Source organism: Eretmochelys imbricata, chromosome 9 (assembly GCF_965152235.1).
Source record: "Eretmochelys imbricata isolate rEreImb1 chromosome 9, rEreImb1.hap1, whole genome shotgun sequence".
In the NCBI taxonomy this organism is placed as follows: Eukaryota; Metazoa; Chordata; order Testudines; family Cheloniidae; genus Eretmochelys; species Eretmochelys imbricata.
This window is the reverse complement of record NC_135580.1, coordinates 55,250,012-55,268,040: the sequence shown is the minus strand read 5'-3', so window position 1 is coordinate 55,268,040 and position 18,029 is coordinate 55,250,012. Positions and strand designations below refer to the sequence as shown.

The 18,029-nt window shown below is 44.2% G+C and overlaps 1 protein-coding gene across 11 annotated transcripts in view; it reads left to right on the top strand.

Annotated features, from left to right (window-relative positions):
- Positions 1-18,029, top strand: part of SEPTIN2 (septin 2) — an 85,564-nt gene that overhangs the window by 24,789 nt on the left and 42,746 nt on the right. For 9 of the 11 annotated variants that reach the window (XM_077825616.1, XM_077825615.1, XM_077825613.1 and 6 more), the window contains 3 exons: positions 2,534-2,620; positions 11,273-11,330; positions 16,567-16,679. In XM_077825616.1, coding sequence (XP_077681742.1) covers positions 2,534-2,620; positions 11,273-11,330; positions 16,567-16,671 — 250 coding nt within the window. In that variant the 3' untranslated portion in view covers positions 16,672-16,679. The remainder of the gene's footprint in view (positions 1-2,533; positions 2,621-11,272; positions 11,331-16,566; positions 16,680-18,029) is intronic. The other 2 variants (XM_077825618.1, XM_077825620.1) reach the window with 2 other exon arrangements.

Genomic DNA, 18,029 nt, shown 5'->3' with positions numbered 1-18,029 from the left:
TCTCCGTAATATCCTGGGACCAACACGACTACAACAACACTACATACATACAAAGAAACTTCAAGGCAACAACTGGGCCTTCAGTACGTACGTTCTCAAAACCCTACAAAATAGACTTCTTGTTCTATGTAGATATATAGCCCTTTGGTAGGAAAGGTCTCTAAACTTTTTTAATACGCTAATATGTAGTTATTCCTCCCTCAAAAGGATATTCATTATTAAGATATTCATTTTTAAGGTCAGGCTTGACAAAGCCCTGGCTGGGATGATTTAGTTGGGGATTGGTCCTGCTTTGAGCAGGGGGTTGGACTAGATGACCTCCTGAGGTCCCTTCCAACCCTGATATTCTATGATTCTAAGAGCCCCTAACTATACAGACTTCAGGCTGTGCAAAGGAAATTCTTAGGTGACAGTAAAATTTTCTTTTCTCAGACCTTTCATGTCCAGCAGTCTGACCTAACCATCATGGGTTAAATTAGTCTTTCATCAAAGCTGAGAGACTTTAGCAACTTTCTTACAAACATTTTAAATTTGAAGGGAATAAACAGTATTACTGAAGTATACATCAGTGTACTGAAGCTTTTTGAAGCGATGTGCTTGGGTTAGAGCTTCTGTGAGGGATAGAACTTAAGGTCAGCCTGTGATCAAACTGCAGCCAGGCAAATGGAGTCACATACTGAACTATTCTGGTAGCAGTGATAGGGAGCTGTAAGCCGCCCTGCTCTGAAGATAGAGAACCAAAATCCTGATGGTATCACTAAACCTCATTTCCAGAAGGTGGAATTAAAGATGAAAAAGTATCAATACCTTTGTGTGTAACTAATGAACGTTGTTTTTGTTGTTTAAGTGTCAACTGACAGTTTCACAGAAGGGGAGCATACAGCTGTCTTCACTAGAAACGCTGCAGTGCTACAGCTGTGCTGCTGTAGTGCTTCAGAGTAGACACTCACTATATCACCGGGGGTGGGGTTCGCCCATCAGTGTGGGTAACCCACCTCGCCGAGAGGTGGTAGCTAGGTTGATGAAAGAATTACTCTGTCGACTTAGCACTGTCTACATGGGGGGTTAGGTCAGTATAACTATATCGCTCAAGGCTGTGGATTTTTCACACCCCTGATAGATGTAGTGATGTTGACCTAACTTTTTAATGTAGACTTACCTTCCTTCAGAAGAGGGAGAACATACGTAGTGGATTGCATAAGACAAGAAATGCTCGCCGTTATCTTTCTCACTGGAGGAGCTGAGGTGGGAAAGAGCAGTGGGAATGTGACCTGGTGTGCCTGGGGATAGCCCTCACTGAAAATGCCAAGGTCCTGGCAAGCTGCAAAAGAGAGAGCAGATATTCCCAGAACTGTGGTTAACACTGAAGTTAAACTCACCAACCAGTCACAAAGTGTGCTTCTGATTTCCCCCCACTTCTCCCCCCCCCCCCGATGCCTTGCTGACTCATAAGGTATATCCCCTGGCGCCTTTCATAGAATATCGGGGTTGGAAGGGACCTCAGGAGGTCATCTAGTCCAACCCCTGCTTAAAGCAGGACCAATCCCTGATTTTTGCCCCAGATCCCTAAATGGCCCCCTCAAGGACTGAGCTCACAACCCTGGGTTTAGCAGGCCAATGCTCAAACCACTGAGCTATTCCTCCCCACAATGGGTTCATTGTACAGCTGATGACTCTTGTTGGGCCAACAAGCATGCTTAGTGCTGAGGTCATTCTGTCTGGGGGTGTCACTCAGAAACACTGCACAAGTTTTGAAATACAGATATACCATGCATATCTACAACTCACAATACAAGGGTGATACAAACATATAAACAAGATTATCATACTGGGCAAATTACAACATTTTTGCAGCTACTTTACACAGCATATCTGGTCAGATTGATAGCAATTTTATAATATTGGTATCAATATCACAAAGTGTTCCACATATTCCATATAGGTCACAGGGGCCTGGGAGACTTGCCCTGTCTAATAGTCAGGGATACTACTGCCCTGTCTAATATTCAAGGCAGTAGTATCCCTTTCACAGGGCCCTGGATGGACCTTGCCACCTGAGCCTTCCCAAGGAAGAGGAAGTAATTCTTTTGGGAGCGGTCTTTCCTCATTCTTCCACACTGAAGGATAGCTGTTGTACCTCCTTACTCCCATGTCTGGGATGAGAAGGCAACACTTGCTGCTGTTGCTCTTCTCTTTACAAATGGCAAGAAACCTTCATGTTCTCTATACTAGTGCGCTCTCTCACCTTACTTTCAGTACTTGGACTGCTGGTTGTTGTGACCTACTACTGTTCAAGAGAAATAAACATTGTAAAAAATGAATGTTAATGTCATGAGGTGAGGAGGGGACGTGTAGAGGTTCAGTGACATGAGGGTTGTAAAAAAATGCGCTTGTATTTTTGCATGTTGGGTTCAAATGACCAGACTATCCTTATTCATACTATATTTGAGTCACGCATCAAGAAAGTGCCTCAACAAGTTATGATTCGGCACAGGGCATGGTTTCACTATCAACTTTTTTTTGCTCCTTCCAGTACCCATATGCAGGATCTTCAGGAGGTGACCCAGGACCTTCACTATGAGAACTTCCGCTCTGAGAGACTTAAAAGAGGCGGCAGGTTGTCAGTACATGGTTACAGTCTACCGTTGTCTCCTCTGTTTATTTCTTATGACTCCTCTGAGTCTACCTTTCTGTCTGTCCTTCCCCCTTCTCATGCTGACCTTTCAGTAGCAGGATCTGATGTACCATAGGATGTTCAGGAGCTGTAATCAAAAACTGGAAGCTGATGGATCAGTCTCTAACACCTTAAATTTAAACATGAATAGAGGAAATGAATTGTTAGTAAATCTGGATAGACAATTGAGTTATACTTTTGCTTCTGGTTTCATTGGGATTTGTCCCTCTTCTTCCCCCACCCTCCCACTCGTTATGTAACACACCCTGTCCATCCCCTACCATTGTCCTGTCACCAGCTATTTGACCTAGCTAGCTGCCTCTTATCACTTTTCCTGGAAGAAAAAATTTGGCAGAAATAGCCCCTTACTCATCAGATCTGCTTCCTGTGTATTCAGAATCCTATTTGCTGATTTCATTGACTAAAATAATTTTGTGCAGGTTTTATGCCTATTAATGTTGCATAGCCAACAAAATTATGAGAGATTCTACTCTCTTAAAGTTTGACTGCTGATATAGTATCTAAGAACCAGATAGTATCCTTGTGCATCACTAGAGTTGATTAGTACCATCTAACTAAAAACTGGACAGTCTTGTTTGTGCAACTCTTTTGAAGGCATTGGTGTGCAGGTGTCACTAGTTTGGCCTGCAGAACTTTCTATGGTGATGGTCTGCCAAGGCAGGTTTCCCCCACTCTGGCACTTCGAGTGCAGAAATTTTAAAAATTAATACTTGCCACTCCAGGCTTGTATTAAACTCCCAAGGTTACAGCTTTTCTCTGACTTTGGCTTGGTAAACACTGCCACTAACCAAATGCAAAACCCCTTTTGGAACCCCAGGAAGACGTACCTGGGAATTCCTTCCTGTGGGGTACCCTCAAGCCCTTTCACCCTTCTCCCTCCCCTCCCCCCAGCCTTCTGGGGAAGAGCTGAGAAAGAAAACAAAAGAAATTAGCTGTTGCCACCAGCTAATTAAACAACATATGCACCAACCTCTTAAGACACCAAAAATCCAATCCTGTTCTTTAAAAAAGGTAAATTTTATTAAAACCAAAAAGAAAGAAAATACATTTGGAACCTAGGCTTTTGCTAGATTTTAAAGAGCAATTCCAAAATTTAAGCACCCATAATAGCTTTCTTGGGGGTTCAGCTTAAAGGTTACAAGCAAACAAAAGCATCTGGGGTTAGTACAGAGGATTCAATTAGCCATAAGAAGTAAACAGAAATAAAGCAAATTGCGTCTTTCTAAACATTTCTGATCTACTTGCACATTTGGGAGTTCCAAATTAAGTACTAGGTATGATCTGATGATTTATGATCATACCTGGCCTAAAGCTTCTCATAGCATAACTGCTCCCTGTTCCCCTCTTTCCCGGAGGAAAAAATAACAGACGGAAAGGGGAAGTTTTTTCCCATTTTAAAAAGTTCTAGCCTTCCCATTGGCTCTTTTGGTCAGGTGCCCACTCCCTTTCCTTTACCTGTGGGACTTTAACAACCCTTTACAAGTAAAGCAAGCAGAGACCAGCCACCAAGAGGGACTTTATAGCTAACTGGCTGGCTGGGTGTCCATAAAAGGGAGCTTACACCCCCCTCCCCTTCATTTATCACATGGTCTTTGAGAAGGAAAGAACTGAATTTGTCTCTGAGGCAAGGCTAGCATTCACTGGGATGGGGAAAGAGATTCTTGTAAACTGAAAATAGTTGATCCCGGAGTCATTGTAAAGATACCTATGGAATGCCATGGTCTGTCTTTGTACAAAATCCCTTTTCAGAGTAGCACTTTACTACTCTGAAGGATCAGAAACAGCTGTAGCTGATCTAAAGCTTTAGGTTCTATCCGTTGTTCTCTGTTCAGAATGCATGTTACACTGGGTATATGCAAACCACACTTCCCACTACTAAAAATTGAATTCTAACTAGTTTACTGTCCTCAGGACTCAGTTGGGTGCAGGTAGAGCCAGTGGATGTGAAATGAAGCTATGGCAGCAGCCACTAATAAACTCTTAGGCTTCCTCACAAGCACCCATTGCCCACTGGCAGGTAGGCTCTACAGCTCCCTCAACCTTGCTGGATTAAGCCTTTAATAAGGAGTGATTACCTTTAGTATGCTAGTTTGCTAATCAAGAACTTGTAACGCCTTACCTGTGAGGAATTCCCAATAGTTTTTAGCACCACAGCTTTCTTTTTCCTCCAACAGCTGTTTGGCCCTCCATCCTGAAAGGGTTTCCATGGTAGTTTCCTGAGAGGGAGGAATGGGAAAATGAGAATGAGTTCTGTTCTCCCCCTCTTTCCCTTATGTTCTTTTAAATTCTCCCTACCATTCTCAAAGAAAGGGGATAGGGTGGTGGTAATACTGTGAGATGGAGGCAAAAGATATTATATTCTTGAAAGTGCCTCCAGGGTTAGAAATCAGTCTTGGCAGTCTACTTTGAAAAGGAATTTAATGTTCTCACCAGATTCTACTGTATGGGCAGGTGTTTTTTTTTCTTTAAAAACACAAGGTAAACCTGAGGTTCCACTACAAGCACTTTATCTTACCTCCTGCAAACTGCATGGTTTTCCTATACTGCAGAGTAGTTGACAGATGATGCCTACTTTAAATATGCTAGTTCCCTTTTCTCTGGCAGGTTAGAGGGTTAGAGAAACAGAGCTAGATCCTTCACAGCAGGAGTGAAGGGGACAGGGACTGCTCTCATTTTGATTAAAAATTCATGTTTGTTTTGAGTTGGGGGAGATCTGAGTTTCAGGTAGAAATTAATCAGGTATGTCTTGGCTTAAAAAAGTTGAAAACTGCTTTTGTACATTTCAGCCACTAGAGGGTTACATGATCACACACTAACAGGGCTGACAGGTTTCAGAGTAACAGCCGTGTTAGTCTGTATTCGCAAAAAGAAAAGGAGTACTTGTGGCACCTTAGAGACTAACCAATTTATTTGAGCATGAGCTTTCGTGAGCTACAGCTCACTTCATCAGATGCATACTGTGGAAACCGCAGCAGACTTTATATATACACAGAGAATATGAAACAATACCTCCTCCCACCCCACTGTCCTGCTGGTAATAGCTTATCTAAAGTAATCATCAGGTTAGGCCATTTCCAGCACAAATCCAGGTTCTCACCCTCCACCCCCCCACACAAATTCACTCTCCTGCTGGTGATAGCCCATCCAAAGTGACAACTCTTTACACAATGTGCATGATAATCAAGTTAGGCCATTTCCTGCACAAATCCAGGTTCTCTCACTCCCTCACCCCCCTCCAAAAACCCACCCCCATACACACACAAACTCACTCTCCTGCTGGTAATAGCTCATCCAAACTGACCACTCTCCAAGTTTAAATCCAAGTTAAACCAGAACATCTGGGGGGGGGAGGGGTAGGAAAAAACAAGAGGAAATAGGCTACCTTGCATAATGACTTAGCCACTCCCAGTCTCTATTTAAGCCTAAATTAATAGTATCCAATTTGCAAATGAATTCCAATTCAGCAGTTTCTCGCTGGAGTCTGGATTTGAAGTTTTTTTTGTTTTAAGATAGCGACCTTCATGTCTGTGATTGCGTGACCAGAGAGATTGAAGTGTTCTCCGACTGGTTTATGAATGTTATAATTCTTGACATCTGATTTGTGTCCATTTATTCTTTTACGTAGAGACTGTCCAGTTTGACCAATGTACATGGCAGAGGGGCATTGCTGGCACATGATGGCATAAATCACATTGGTGGATGTGCAGGTGAACGAGCCTCTGATAGTGTGGCTGATGTTATTAGGCCCTGTGATGGTGTCCCCTGAATAGATATGTGGGCACAATTGGCAACGGGCTTTGTTGCAAGGATAAGTTCCTGGGTTAGTGGTTCTGTTGTGTGGTTTGTGGTTGTTGGTGAGTATTTGCTTCAGGTTGCGGGGCTGTCTGTAGGCAAGGACTGGCCTGTCTCCCAAGATTTGTGAGAGTGTTGGGTCATCCTTTAGGATAGGTTGTAGATCCTTAATAATGCGTTGGAGGGGTTTTAGTTGGGGGCTGAAGGTGACGGCTAGTGGCGTTCTGTTATTTTCTTTGTTAGGCCTGTCCTGTAGTAGGTAACTTCTGGGAACTCTTCTGGCTCTATCAATCTGTTTCTTTACTTCCGCAGGTGGGTATTGTAGTTGTAAGAAAGCTTGACAGAGATCTTGTAGGTGTTTGTCTCTGTCTGAGGGGTTGGAGCAAATGCGGTTGTATCGCAGAGCTTGGCTGTAGATGATGGATCGTGTGGTGTGGTCAGGGTGAAAGCTGGAGGCATGCAGGTAGGAATAGCGGTCAGTAGGTTTCCGGTATAGGGTGGTGTTTATGTGACCATTGTTTATTAGCACTGTAGTGTCCAGGAAGTGGATCTCTTGTGTGGACTGGACCAGGCTGAGGTTGGTGGTGGGATGGAAATTGTTGACAATCTTTCACAACCAGCAGTGGATTTTCCCTGCTGTTAAGACTGGAGAGAGAACCTAATGGGTCAGAATAGAAATGGGTTCCAACCCCTCTATGATAGTAGTTCAGTTCTTTCTCCAGGCAAACCAGCAAGCTATTAATCTGTTTTCAGCCACCTTGTTTTTTGAAATTGGAACCCCTCTCTAGTCTTTAAAGGGATTTTGGTTGAACTGGATTCCTGTTATCTAGCAAGTGTTTCAAGAGCTTGATGTCTATATATAGCTTTAATATAGAACTGGTCTAACTGGGATTGAGGGTTGCTCAGAATCTCATGGAGATTAAAAGTAGAGTTAAAACTGCTGAGCTTTCTGCCTCATAATCTTGAAAACAGGAAATAGGTAGTGTACACCAAGATACTCTGACAGATTGATGAGGATAGTCAATATGTTTTGTTGTTTAGATTACACTAAAGATGTTTTTGTCTCCTATATAGTTATAAGTTTAGGGGTTGTATCTTACTTTGAGTATTATGAAGTGTTGGGTGTCAAATTACTATCTTTTTAGTAAACATCAGTTTGTTGTCAGGTGCATAAAGTGAACACTTAATGTATGGCATACTTGTGGCACCTTAGAGACCAACACATTTATTTGAGCATAAGCTTTCGTGAGCTACAGCTCACTTCATCGGATGCATTCCGAATGAAGTGAGCTGTAGCTCACGAAAGCTTATGCTCAAATAAATGTGTTGGTCTCTAAGGTGCCACAAGTCCTCCTTTTCTTTTTGCGAATACAGACTAACATGGCTGCTACTCTGAAACTTAATGTATGGTTAGATATGCATACTTCGCTCTGGACTCATGCCTGCAACACTACGCAACAGCTAGAGAAGTGTATCAGCTGCCGCTGGATGAGGTGTGAGGAATACCAGGAGCTGGGAGTCATTGTGCCACACTAGCATCGCTCCGAGAGCTAGAACCATGCTGGAGAGGACCCTGAAGGATGCCATCTGCTGGCAATACATGGAAAACCTGAATGGAAGGCGGACCAGGGCAAGGCATTCGAGGTGACATGCAAGTGGGAAGCCAGCAACCACTTCCTCCCCGGGGGCAGCTTCATCCAATTTGCCGACTGGAGGTTCATCCACAGGGCCTGGCTCAACTGCATCCCATTGAATGGAGCCGTCCTTCATGGGAATCAGGACGAGCAATGCAGGAAGTGCAGCTATGCCAATGAGACACTACCCCATGTCCTGTGTAGCTGAAAGCCCCATTCCAGAGCCTGGCAGCTGTGACACACCACCATACAAGATCGCCTGGTCAGAGCCATCCCACCACCCGTAGAGAAGGTTGCCATGAATTCCACCATCCCCGGAACCGACAGCCAACTGCGACCTGACGTAGTCATCACCAGTGAGGACTGGAAGATCATCATCATGGTGGACATCTCAGTGCCCTTGGAGAGCAGGACCCCAGCCTTCCGCAACACCAGAACTCAAAAGATGGAGAAATACGCCCCTCTGGGCGACGCCTTGAGAGCTAAGGGTTACCAGATTCAGACAGACACGCTGATCGTCGGAGCCCTGGGCATATGGGACCCCAGTAATGAGCAAGTGAGAGAATGTGGAATTGGTCAGTGCTACACTCTGCTGATGTGGCAACTCATGGTGTCAGATGCCATCAGGTGGTTGAGGGACATCTGCATAGAACACATCACCAGACATCGGCAATACCAGAAGGGATGAGCTGGAGTGCCAATGAGAAGTGCAGTGGGGAAAGTAACTGAAATACTTTCCTCATGGGTTGTATTTTCCAAATGGACAATCTACCCTAAATGCTCAATTTCTGAGGTTCAGTCTACACTCATTCCTATATTTGCTTTCTGCAGCCAACTCTCAAACACTTTTCATGAGTGATGTACCAGAGTATTCGGATTCTAAATCTAAACTGTATTGTTAAATTTATTCACCTTAATTTGGGTTATTGCAGATTATGCACTATATGTATCTTATGACTTTTTTAAAACAAACTATGTATTGTGGATAATCTAAGCATTATACCGAGATGTACAGACATTCTTTTCTTAACCTGTGTACTATATAATTTTTTTTAACATTAGCTTTAATAAACATTTTTTAATTTGTATGGGTCTTTCATGCTGCAGTGGGGAGAGGATTCCTCGGAAAAAAACGGCAGGGAAACTTGGGCATGTGTAGTACTTGAAACTACTTCTAACACCTTGACATTGGCTAAATTTCAAGTTGAAGTGGCCCTTGTAACTTGCATTGGATTACTTACACAGTAGTTAAAATTTAAACCTTCTTTGCAAGTGCTATTGGCTCCTGAAGCCAGGCTGATTGTTGACAGCATCATCACTCTTCTGTAGCCTACATAGGTGATAAGCGTACTTTTTAGTGGTTGTTAGCATTTGATGCTGTGTTAACAATATATATTGCTTTTTGTACCACTTCCGCTTACCCCTCTACACATGACTGCAAAACTGATCTTAGACTGATTTGCTTGGAGCTTGCTTTTTCCCAGTAAGATCTCCAAACAGATGTATACGCACTTTTAAAAAACCTGTATTCTGTTGTGTCTCTCAAACTGCCCCATAGGTGGAGAAAGGGAAGAATGCTTCTCTGCCCTCATTTTGGGAGGCTTTCAGATATGTATATCAATGAGCACCATATAAAATATCTAGGGTTTATATCATATTTAAGTCACTTAATCAGGCGTGCACGTGTTTTGTAACAGGTCTTACCAGATACATTGCTAAATGCACCCACTTATTGAGCAAGTTGAATTATGTATGGAATATATAGCAGAGTAAAGGAATTAAGGTGTTGGTCCCACTGAGTCAATGGTAAATGCAAATAAAATTCCCAGGTTATTGGAATGGCAGTGATATGCTACATGAAATTCAGCTCTGAATTAAATGGCAAGGTATTTAGAAGCCATGAGGAATTGTGAAGGATCTCTTTCTTCTGAAAAAGCTCTAGGTTTGCACTTGGTACTTTGAGAAGACATTTTGCTTGGTCTTAAATCTTGATAGTAATGTATGGCTTTTCATATGGTTGATCAAACCTGTGGCATATGCTAGTTCTATTTCATGTCTCTGATCTTATAGGAAACAGTTCTAGCTGCAGGGGCAGCCAAATTCCTGACACAGATCCTAGTGGGCCTCTAGGAAAACCCAAAACTGATGCCCAGTTATTTTAACATGTCACTTCTGAACTCATGCTCATAGTTTGTTCATCTTAAACTTCTGCTTTGCTTCAGTCATGTCAATATATGAACCTTAGCACCTCTTCTGAGATGGGTCTACCTGTGCTACTCTGACATGGTTTTAGAAAATAAGGTGGTTGAACTTGTGAAGGACAGAGGAGAACACTGGAGTACTTGTAGCATCTCTAGTAAATTGTATTTAGGTGCTAGTGAACAAATTTTGTTTGATATTAGTATACCTCTGTTGTGGTAATCAAATACCTGCATGGACACAACTTTATCTTTATTGTATCAATTACTGCACTTAAACACTGTTCAAAAATAGTACTGAGTCTTGCATATAGATCAAGGATGACAGCTGTCTTAATTCACAGCAAGTAACCTTCTGCATTCCTCACTTGTGCCTGTGTTAAACTCCTTTGTTCGTTTTTCTTTTTCTATTTTTGGGAGGTGGATGGGGGGGAAAAGCAGTGTACTTGCTCTGAAAAAGGTTCATTCTTATGAAAAATGTTTTTCAGTTGATGTGAGGAAAGTGCCTAAATCCTGTGTGTATTTAAAGAAACTGCATGTGAGAGAGAAGAATGCAAGTCTGGTTCAGAATGAGACTCTCGGTTGCGTAGTCATAAGATTAAGATTTTTGTCAGTTATTTTTAGTAAAAGTCAGGGACTGGTCACAGGCAATAAACAAAAATTCACAGAAGACCTTGACTTTTTTTTTTTTTTTTTTACTGACAAAATGAGACTAATGTGGGATGAGAGCCCAAGCCCTGCTGTGGAAGGAGGGGAGGGCTCCCCTGGTAGCCTGGGGCTGAAGCAGAAAATGTCATAGGGGTCTCTGGAAGTCATAAAATCCGTGACTTCCAAGACCTTAGTGACATAATCTTAGCCTTACCTATGGACAGATATAAAGCTGCCACTTTAAGTAAATGAACCAGAAGGCACACACGTTGATGAATGTTTATGCCTCTTTGTTTTAATCTTAGGAAAGTTGAAGATGAGGAAGTGAATAAAGATCAGATTTTGCTGGAAAAAGAAGCTGAAGTAAGACTGCTTTCCTTATAGACAAGCTTTGTATTGCAAAAATGCCCACTTTTCATTCCTTAATTATTTTCTTTGGGGCTAAATATTTCATTGTGGTCTCAGTGCAGAAGTTTTTTTAGGTTTTGTTTTTGTTTTTTAACAGTTATAACAAAACAATTTCAGTAGTGTGAGTGACAGGAGTATGAAAACATTCTCTCAAGAATGGTCACAACTGCTTGCTTGCTCACTCTGGTAATTCCAAAGCTGATTTTTTTTTCAAAATTCCAACTTGGAGGGGACTGGATAGCTCAAGGTAATGAAAAGAAAAGGAGTACTTGTGGCACCTTAGACTGACCAATTTATTTGAGCATGAGCTTTCGTGAGCTACAGCTCACTTCATCGGATGCATACCGTGGAAACTGCAGCAGACATTATATACACACAGAGATCATGAAACAATACCTCCTCCCACCCCACTGGTAATAACTTATCTAAAGTGATCATCAAATTGGGCCATTTCCAGCACAAATCCAGGTTTTCTCACCCTCCGCCCCCCCCCACACACACTCACTCTCCTGCTGGTAATAGCCCATCCAAAGTGACCACTCTCTTCACAATGTGTATGATAATCAAGGTGGACCATTTCCTGCACAAATCCAGGTTCTCTCACCCCCTCACCTCCCTCCAAAAACCACACACACAAACTCACTCCTGCTGGTAGTGACTGTACCTTGGGAACCTTTAATCTCCTGGCTGCCGGCTCATATCTGTTTTGGATCAGAAAGTAGTTTGCCATCTGCTGGTTGTTTTAAGTCCTTTGTGAAATGAGCCTGGGCTCACTCCAATTTATAGTGAGCAGATGTGACCATATTACAAAATCCCTGCTACAACTGACATCAGTCTGCACCTTCAGAGCATTCTGAGGCACCGGGTTATTGAATGGACAGTTGACACTGAATTATCTTCTTGCCTCTGATACAGTTCTGCTAAGCCAGGATTATCCACGTAGCAGGGCAGTGGGGAGAAGCTTGTCTTGTAATTATAGAATTTCAGCACTTTAATAGGGCACCTTTCCATGTGAGTTTAATTTCACAAAAAGTTTAATTTCACACTTAGCATATAGTTGTTACTCAGCGTTGACAAGTGGGAACAGCATTACAAGCAAAAGGAGATTGCATACTGCAATTAGAATTTGCATTTGAACATGCACTCTGATAATCAGTCAAATAACTTCCTTTCATTACTAACTCCCCCCCACTAATCTGATGAAGTTCAAGTGCAGAGTCCTGCACTTAGGAAAGAAGAATCCCATGCACTGCTACAGACTAGGGACTGAGGGGCTAGGCAGCAGTTCTGCAGAAAAGGACCTAGGGGTTACGGTGGACAAGAAGTTCAATATGAGTAAACAGTGTGCCCTCATTGCCAAGAAGGCTAACAGCATTTTGGGATGTATAAGTAGGAGCATTGCCAGCAGATCGAGGGACGTGATCATTCCCCTCTGTTCAACATTGGTGAGGCCTCGTCTGGAGTACTGTGTCCAGTTTTGGGCCCCACACTACAAGAAGGTTGTGAAAAAATTGGGAAGAGTCCAGCGGAGGGCAACAAAAATGATTAGGGGACTGGAGCACATGATTTATGAGGAGAGGCTGAGGGAACTGGGATTGTTTAGTCTGCAGAAGAGAAGAATGAGGGGGGATTTGATAGCTGCTTTCAACTACCTGAAAGGGGGTTCCTAAGAGGATGGAACTAGGCCAGAGGCAGGCAAACTCCGGCCTGCGGGCCACATCTGGCCCGCGGGACCATCCTGGCTGGCCCTTGAGCTCCTGGCCAGGGAGGCTAGCCCCCGGCACCTCCCTCACTGTTTCTCCTCCCCTGTAGTGACACTGCCACGCGGGCAGTGCGGCTTGCTCTGTCCAGGCAATGGGGCTGCAGACTCCTGTTGCTCTGAGCGGCATGGTAAGGGGGTGGTGGCAGGGGGAGGTTGGATAAGGGGCAGGGGGTCCCAGGGGGCAGTCAGGGAACAGAGCAGGGGGTGGTTGGATGGGGTGTAGCTTCTGGGGCAGGGAAAAGGGGCTTGATAGTGTGTGGGAGTCAGGAGGCAGGGGTGTGGATAGGGGTCAGGGCAATCTGGGGGTGGGGGGGGGAGGGTTGGATAACATGCTGGGTCCCTGGGGGCCTGTCAGAGGGTGGGGGTGTGGATGGCAGGGGCAGTCAGGTGACAGGGAGTAGGGGGTGTTGAATGGGGGTGGGGTCCCGGGGGGGGGGGGCAGTTAGGGGTGGGAGGTGGTGGTCAGGGGACAAGGAGCGGGAGAGAGGGGGTGTATGGGTCGGAGGTTCTGAGAGGGGCAGGAAGTGGGAGGGGGGGCAGGGGCCAGGCTGTTTGGGGGGGCACAGCCTTCACTACCCAGCCCTCCATACAGTTTTGCGCCCTGATGTGGCCCTCTGGCCAAAAAGTTTGCCTATCCCTGATCTAGACTGTTCTCAGTGGTACCAGATGATAGAACAAGGAATAATGGTCTCAAGTTGCAGTGGGGGAGGTTTAGGTTGGATATTAGGAAAAACCTTTTCACTAGAAGGGTGGTAAAGCTCTGGAATGGGTTACCTAGGAAGGTGGTGGAATCTCCTTCCTTTGAGGTTTTTATGTCAGGCTTGACAAAGTCCTGGCTGGGATGATTTAGTTGGGGATTAGGTCCTACTTTGAGCAGGGGGTTGGACTAGATCAGGGGTCGGCAACCTATGGCATGTATGCCAAAGACGGCACATGAGCCCTTTTTTTTTTTTCCCCCCTTAATGGCACGCTGCTGCCTGCTGGGTCCCAGCCACCAGCCCCCCTCAGCCGGCTGCCGAACCCAGGCCAGGATCCAAGCAGGCAGCAGCGTGCCATTAAAAATCCTGCCCACCCTGGCCTGCTCTTCTCTGTGCGCCCCCTTCCCCTCCCCCCCCCCCCCCACGGGGGCAGGGTGAAGAAGCTTGGTCCTGCTGGCTGCTGCTGCAGGGCAGGCAAGCTCCCCCCTCCCCAGCCTCTTCCCTAGTGTGCTGTGTTCCTGCCTCTCCTCCTCTCCCTCCCTGCTGCCAATCAACTGATGGCCCTTGCGAGGGAGGGGGAGAAGCGGAGTCGCAGAGCACTCTCTGCTCCAGGGAGGAGGCAGAGAAGAGGTGGAGACAGGGCCTTGGGGAAGGGGTGGTGGAATCAGGGCATATCCCCTCCAGCGCCCTGCCGTGATCTGCTCTGGGCAGGGGGCTGGAAGCACACCCAGCCCTCTACCCTGATCCCTACACCCCCTGACACACACCCAGCTCTGACTGCAGCACCCCCCACACACCCCAGCCTCCTGCCCTGACCCCTGGGCCCCTGACATTCCCACCCCCACCCTGAGCACCAAATGGGTGCTCCTGCACACACACATTCCCACCTGTGCCCCTCACACCAAATGGGAGCTGCCCTGGTAAGCACTCCACACCCAAACCTTCTGCCCCAACCCTGAGTCCCCTCCCTCATTCTAGCTCCTGGCCAGACCCTACACCCCAACCCCCAGCCTGCTCCTTCACCCCCAGCCCTATGGTCAGTGCTCTCCCACCCTCAGCTCAGTGCAGAGAGAGAGGAGGAGAATGGACTAGAACCAGGGAGAATGTAGGTACCCACTCTGTGGGCAGGGCCAGGATCCCAAACCGGCAGCAGGCTGAGTGGGGCCAGCAGCTGGGATCCTGGCTGACAGGAGCCAGCGGATGGAACCCCAGACTAGCAGCCAGTCTGGGGTTCTGGCTGCTGGCCCCTTGCCAGCCGGGGTCCCGGCCACAGGCCCCATTCAGCCTGCTGCTGGCCTAGGTGAACGGAATCCCAGGCTGACAGCGGGCTGAGCGGGCCAGCAGCATAAGATCAGCATTTTAATTTAATTTTAAATGAAGCTTCTTAAACATTTTGAAAACCTTGTTTACTTTACATACAACAATAGTTTAGTTATATAATATATAGACTTATAGAGAGACCTTCTAAAAAAGTTAAAATGTATTACTGGCACGCAAAACCTTAAATTAAGGTGAATAAATGAAGACTCGGCACACCACTTTTGAAAGGTTGCCGACCCCTGGAATGACCTCATGAGGTCCCTTCCAACCCTGATATTCTATGATTCTAGAGATGAGCTTGTAGTCCTTCACAGCAGGAAAAACAACTTGCTCCCTACAATTGCAGAAACCTTTCTCTGTGTCCTTTTAACAAGGACAAGACCCCTTCTGAACCCCCTGCCTTCCACTGGTGCTCTTGTCACTGGAGTGGGGATGATCTCTTGAGGAGGACTGTAGTTAACATAGGGGTGGCAGGCTTGTCAATGTGGGGAGTGGCTGGGGTGGAGTAAGGTTGTTGGGGTCATTATGCTAACTTCATTAAAAAAATAAATTGCAGAAACGTATTAATGCAGCAATAAGGGTGAAAACTTAAATGCACAAAAGCAAGGGCATAATAAAACCAAAGTTCCTAGAGCAATATTGGCTCCATTATTTTAAATCTATCAAGAGCATCATTCAATAGCCTAAATAGAACTTAAGAAGACTACATATATGCAATATGGTTGGGTTAATCTCAACAGTTGTTTCCTGACTTGTGCATTTAAAGACTCAAACATTTTAGGATTATTGAATTGTATTTGTAGAACCCCAATCTAAATTTTTCTTAGTTTTAATATCCTATATGTTTGTCTGGATAGATGGATTACCAGCACTACTGGATTCCTGGCAGCAATCCCTGTCTGCCACAGAAGAAGTTGTCTGAATTATTTCACTAGCTGGAATGCTTCAAGTATTGCCTCTTTCTGTCAAGGATCAAGGAATGGGTGGAGGGGACATAAGTCAGCTTGCAGACTGGGGCTTTACTAATAACTTCAGTGACTGTAAATACTGTAGTTTAATTCAGCTCTTCAACACCACCACACACAATCCATTTTAATGTATTGCTGTAACTAAGAAAATAACACCAAAAGGAAATAGAGGAAGTAGAAGCTTCTGCTGAGACACACTTTGGAAACTGGTGCCAAATATCAAAAGTGATGCCTGTTGTTTTGATCAGTAAATTACTTACATATTTTTGTGAGTGAAGAAAAGCAGTATTCTTTTTTAATGTTACAACTAACCATCAAAAAAGGATTAGTGAAGATCAAAATTAGTTGTCATTGAATAGGAACCAATCCGTTGTGGCAGTGAAGAACCACTTGCTTAGGAGAGAGGGCTAAAGGGCTTTTTCTGTACTATTTGTCTTTTTCAGCTTCGTCGCATGCAAGAGATGATTGCAAGGATGCAGGCTCAGATGCAAATGCAGATGCAAGGTGGTGAGGGAGACAGCAGTGCAGTTCCTGGACACCATGTTTAAATTCTTTGGTAAGACCTTCATTTGATTATAATTGCAATAAGAAAAATAAATTGTCCATAGTAGATGTTTCAAGGCATTGGAAAGTCAATCAGTTGACCTGAGATTGTTTAAGAGGTTCAGTCCATTTCATGTTACACTTTTAAATATTCACACAAGTGTTTTTTAAAGTGAAATGACTCAGTACCTTGAGGACTGAATAAGCATATTTAAACTTACTTAATTGAGTATTGATGCTCTGATTGAAAAAGGTATTATGAAAACTTGATTTCATTTTTTCAAATGTAACTTTCAATTTCCAGAAAAACGTAGAGAACTGTATTCAGTTCTTAATTTCTGTTTTGAGCTTTGTCTTGAGAACACGGTCATGTGCTCCTGTTCTAATAGTGGGGATAGCTTCCATCTGGCGAACAGTTCTGACAATCTGGCTTAGTTCAGTTCTGACAATTACTAAAGACAATTAAAGAATGGTGACAGTGAACTTAAAGCAATGCATTTTAGTATGTATTTTAAATAGCTATCTGAAAATATTCATTCAAACTTTGTCTACTTTGTCTAACCCATTCTTCTGCTTTCTTAGGACAAGTAAGAATTTTTATGGATAAATAATTATTTAATACACATCTCCTCCTCCTCCTCCTCCTCCTCCCTGACTGTGTAGACCATTGAAATCCTTGGCCAGGCTGTTCTTCCCAACATCTTTCTGTCAAGTGCATATTTTTTTCCCATTGATGGTAATTCACATTAAGAGCACTTAAATTTTTTTCCTCCATCTTCTCTTTGGTCAGACACCACAACTATGTCCTTACAAGAGATGCTTAGTTGGTCTGTCTTCCGTCATCCTAATTATATGTCCTGCCCATTAGAGTCCTCAGGGTTTCACTACTATTATACTTGCTTCTCCATAGACCTCCTGCAATTCCCTGTTATATCTTCTTTTGGCCTTACTAGCCAAAAACTTCATCTCAACCCTGTATTTCTGAAGGTATTTATAAGCTGTCTTTCTTCCTTCTTAGTAAGTGCCTGTGTCTCTCACATCCATATAAAACAATAGGCCTTACAATGGCCTCAGATCTGATCTTTCTCAGTTGTTGCAAGCTGAAAAAATTCCATGTAGAGACATTTCCCCTCTCTAATCATGACTTCTATTTCCTCCCTCACCTAACTGTTATTTTAAATGCCTAGGAGCATTAATTACCATCTAACTTGTTTATCAGTTGCTAAGTAAGCTTGTCTCACCAGCAACCACATACCACACAACAGAACCACTAACCCAGGAACCTATCCTTGCAACAAAGCCCGTTGCCAACTGTGCCCACATATCTATTCAAGGGACACCATCACAGGGCCTAATAACATCA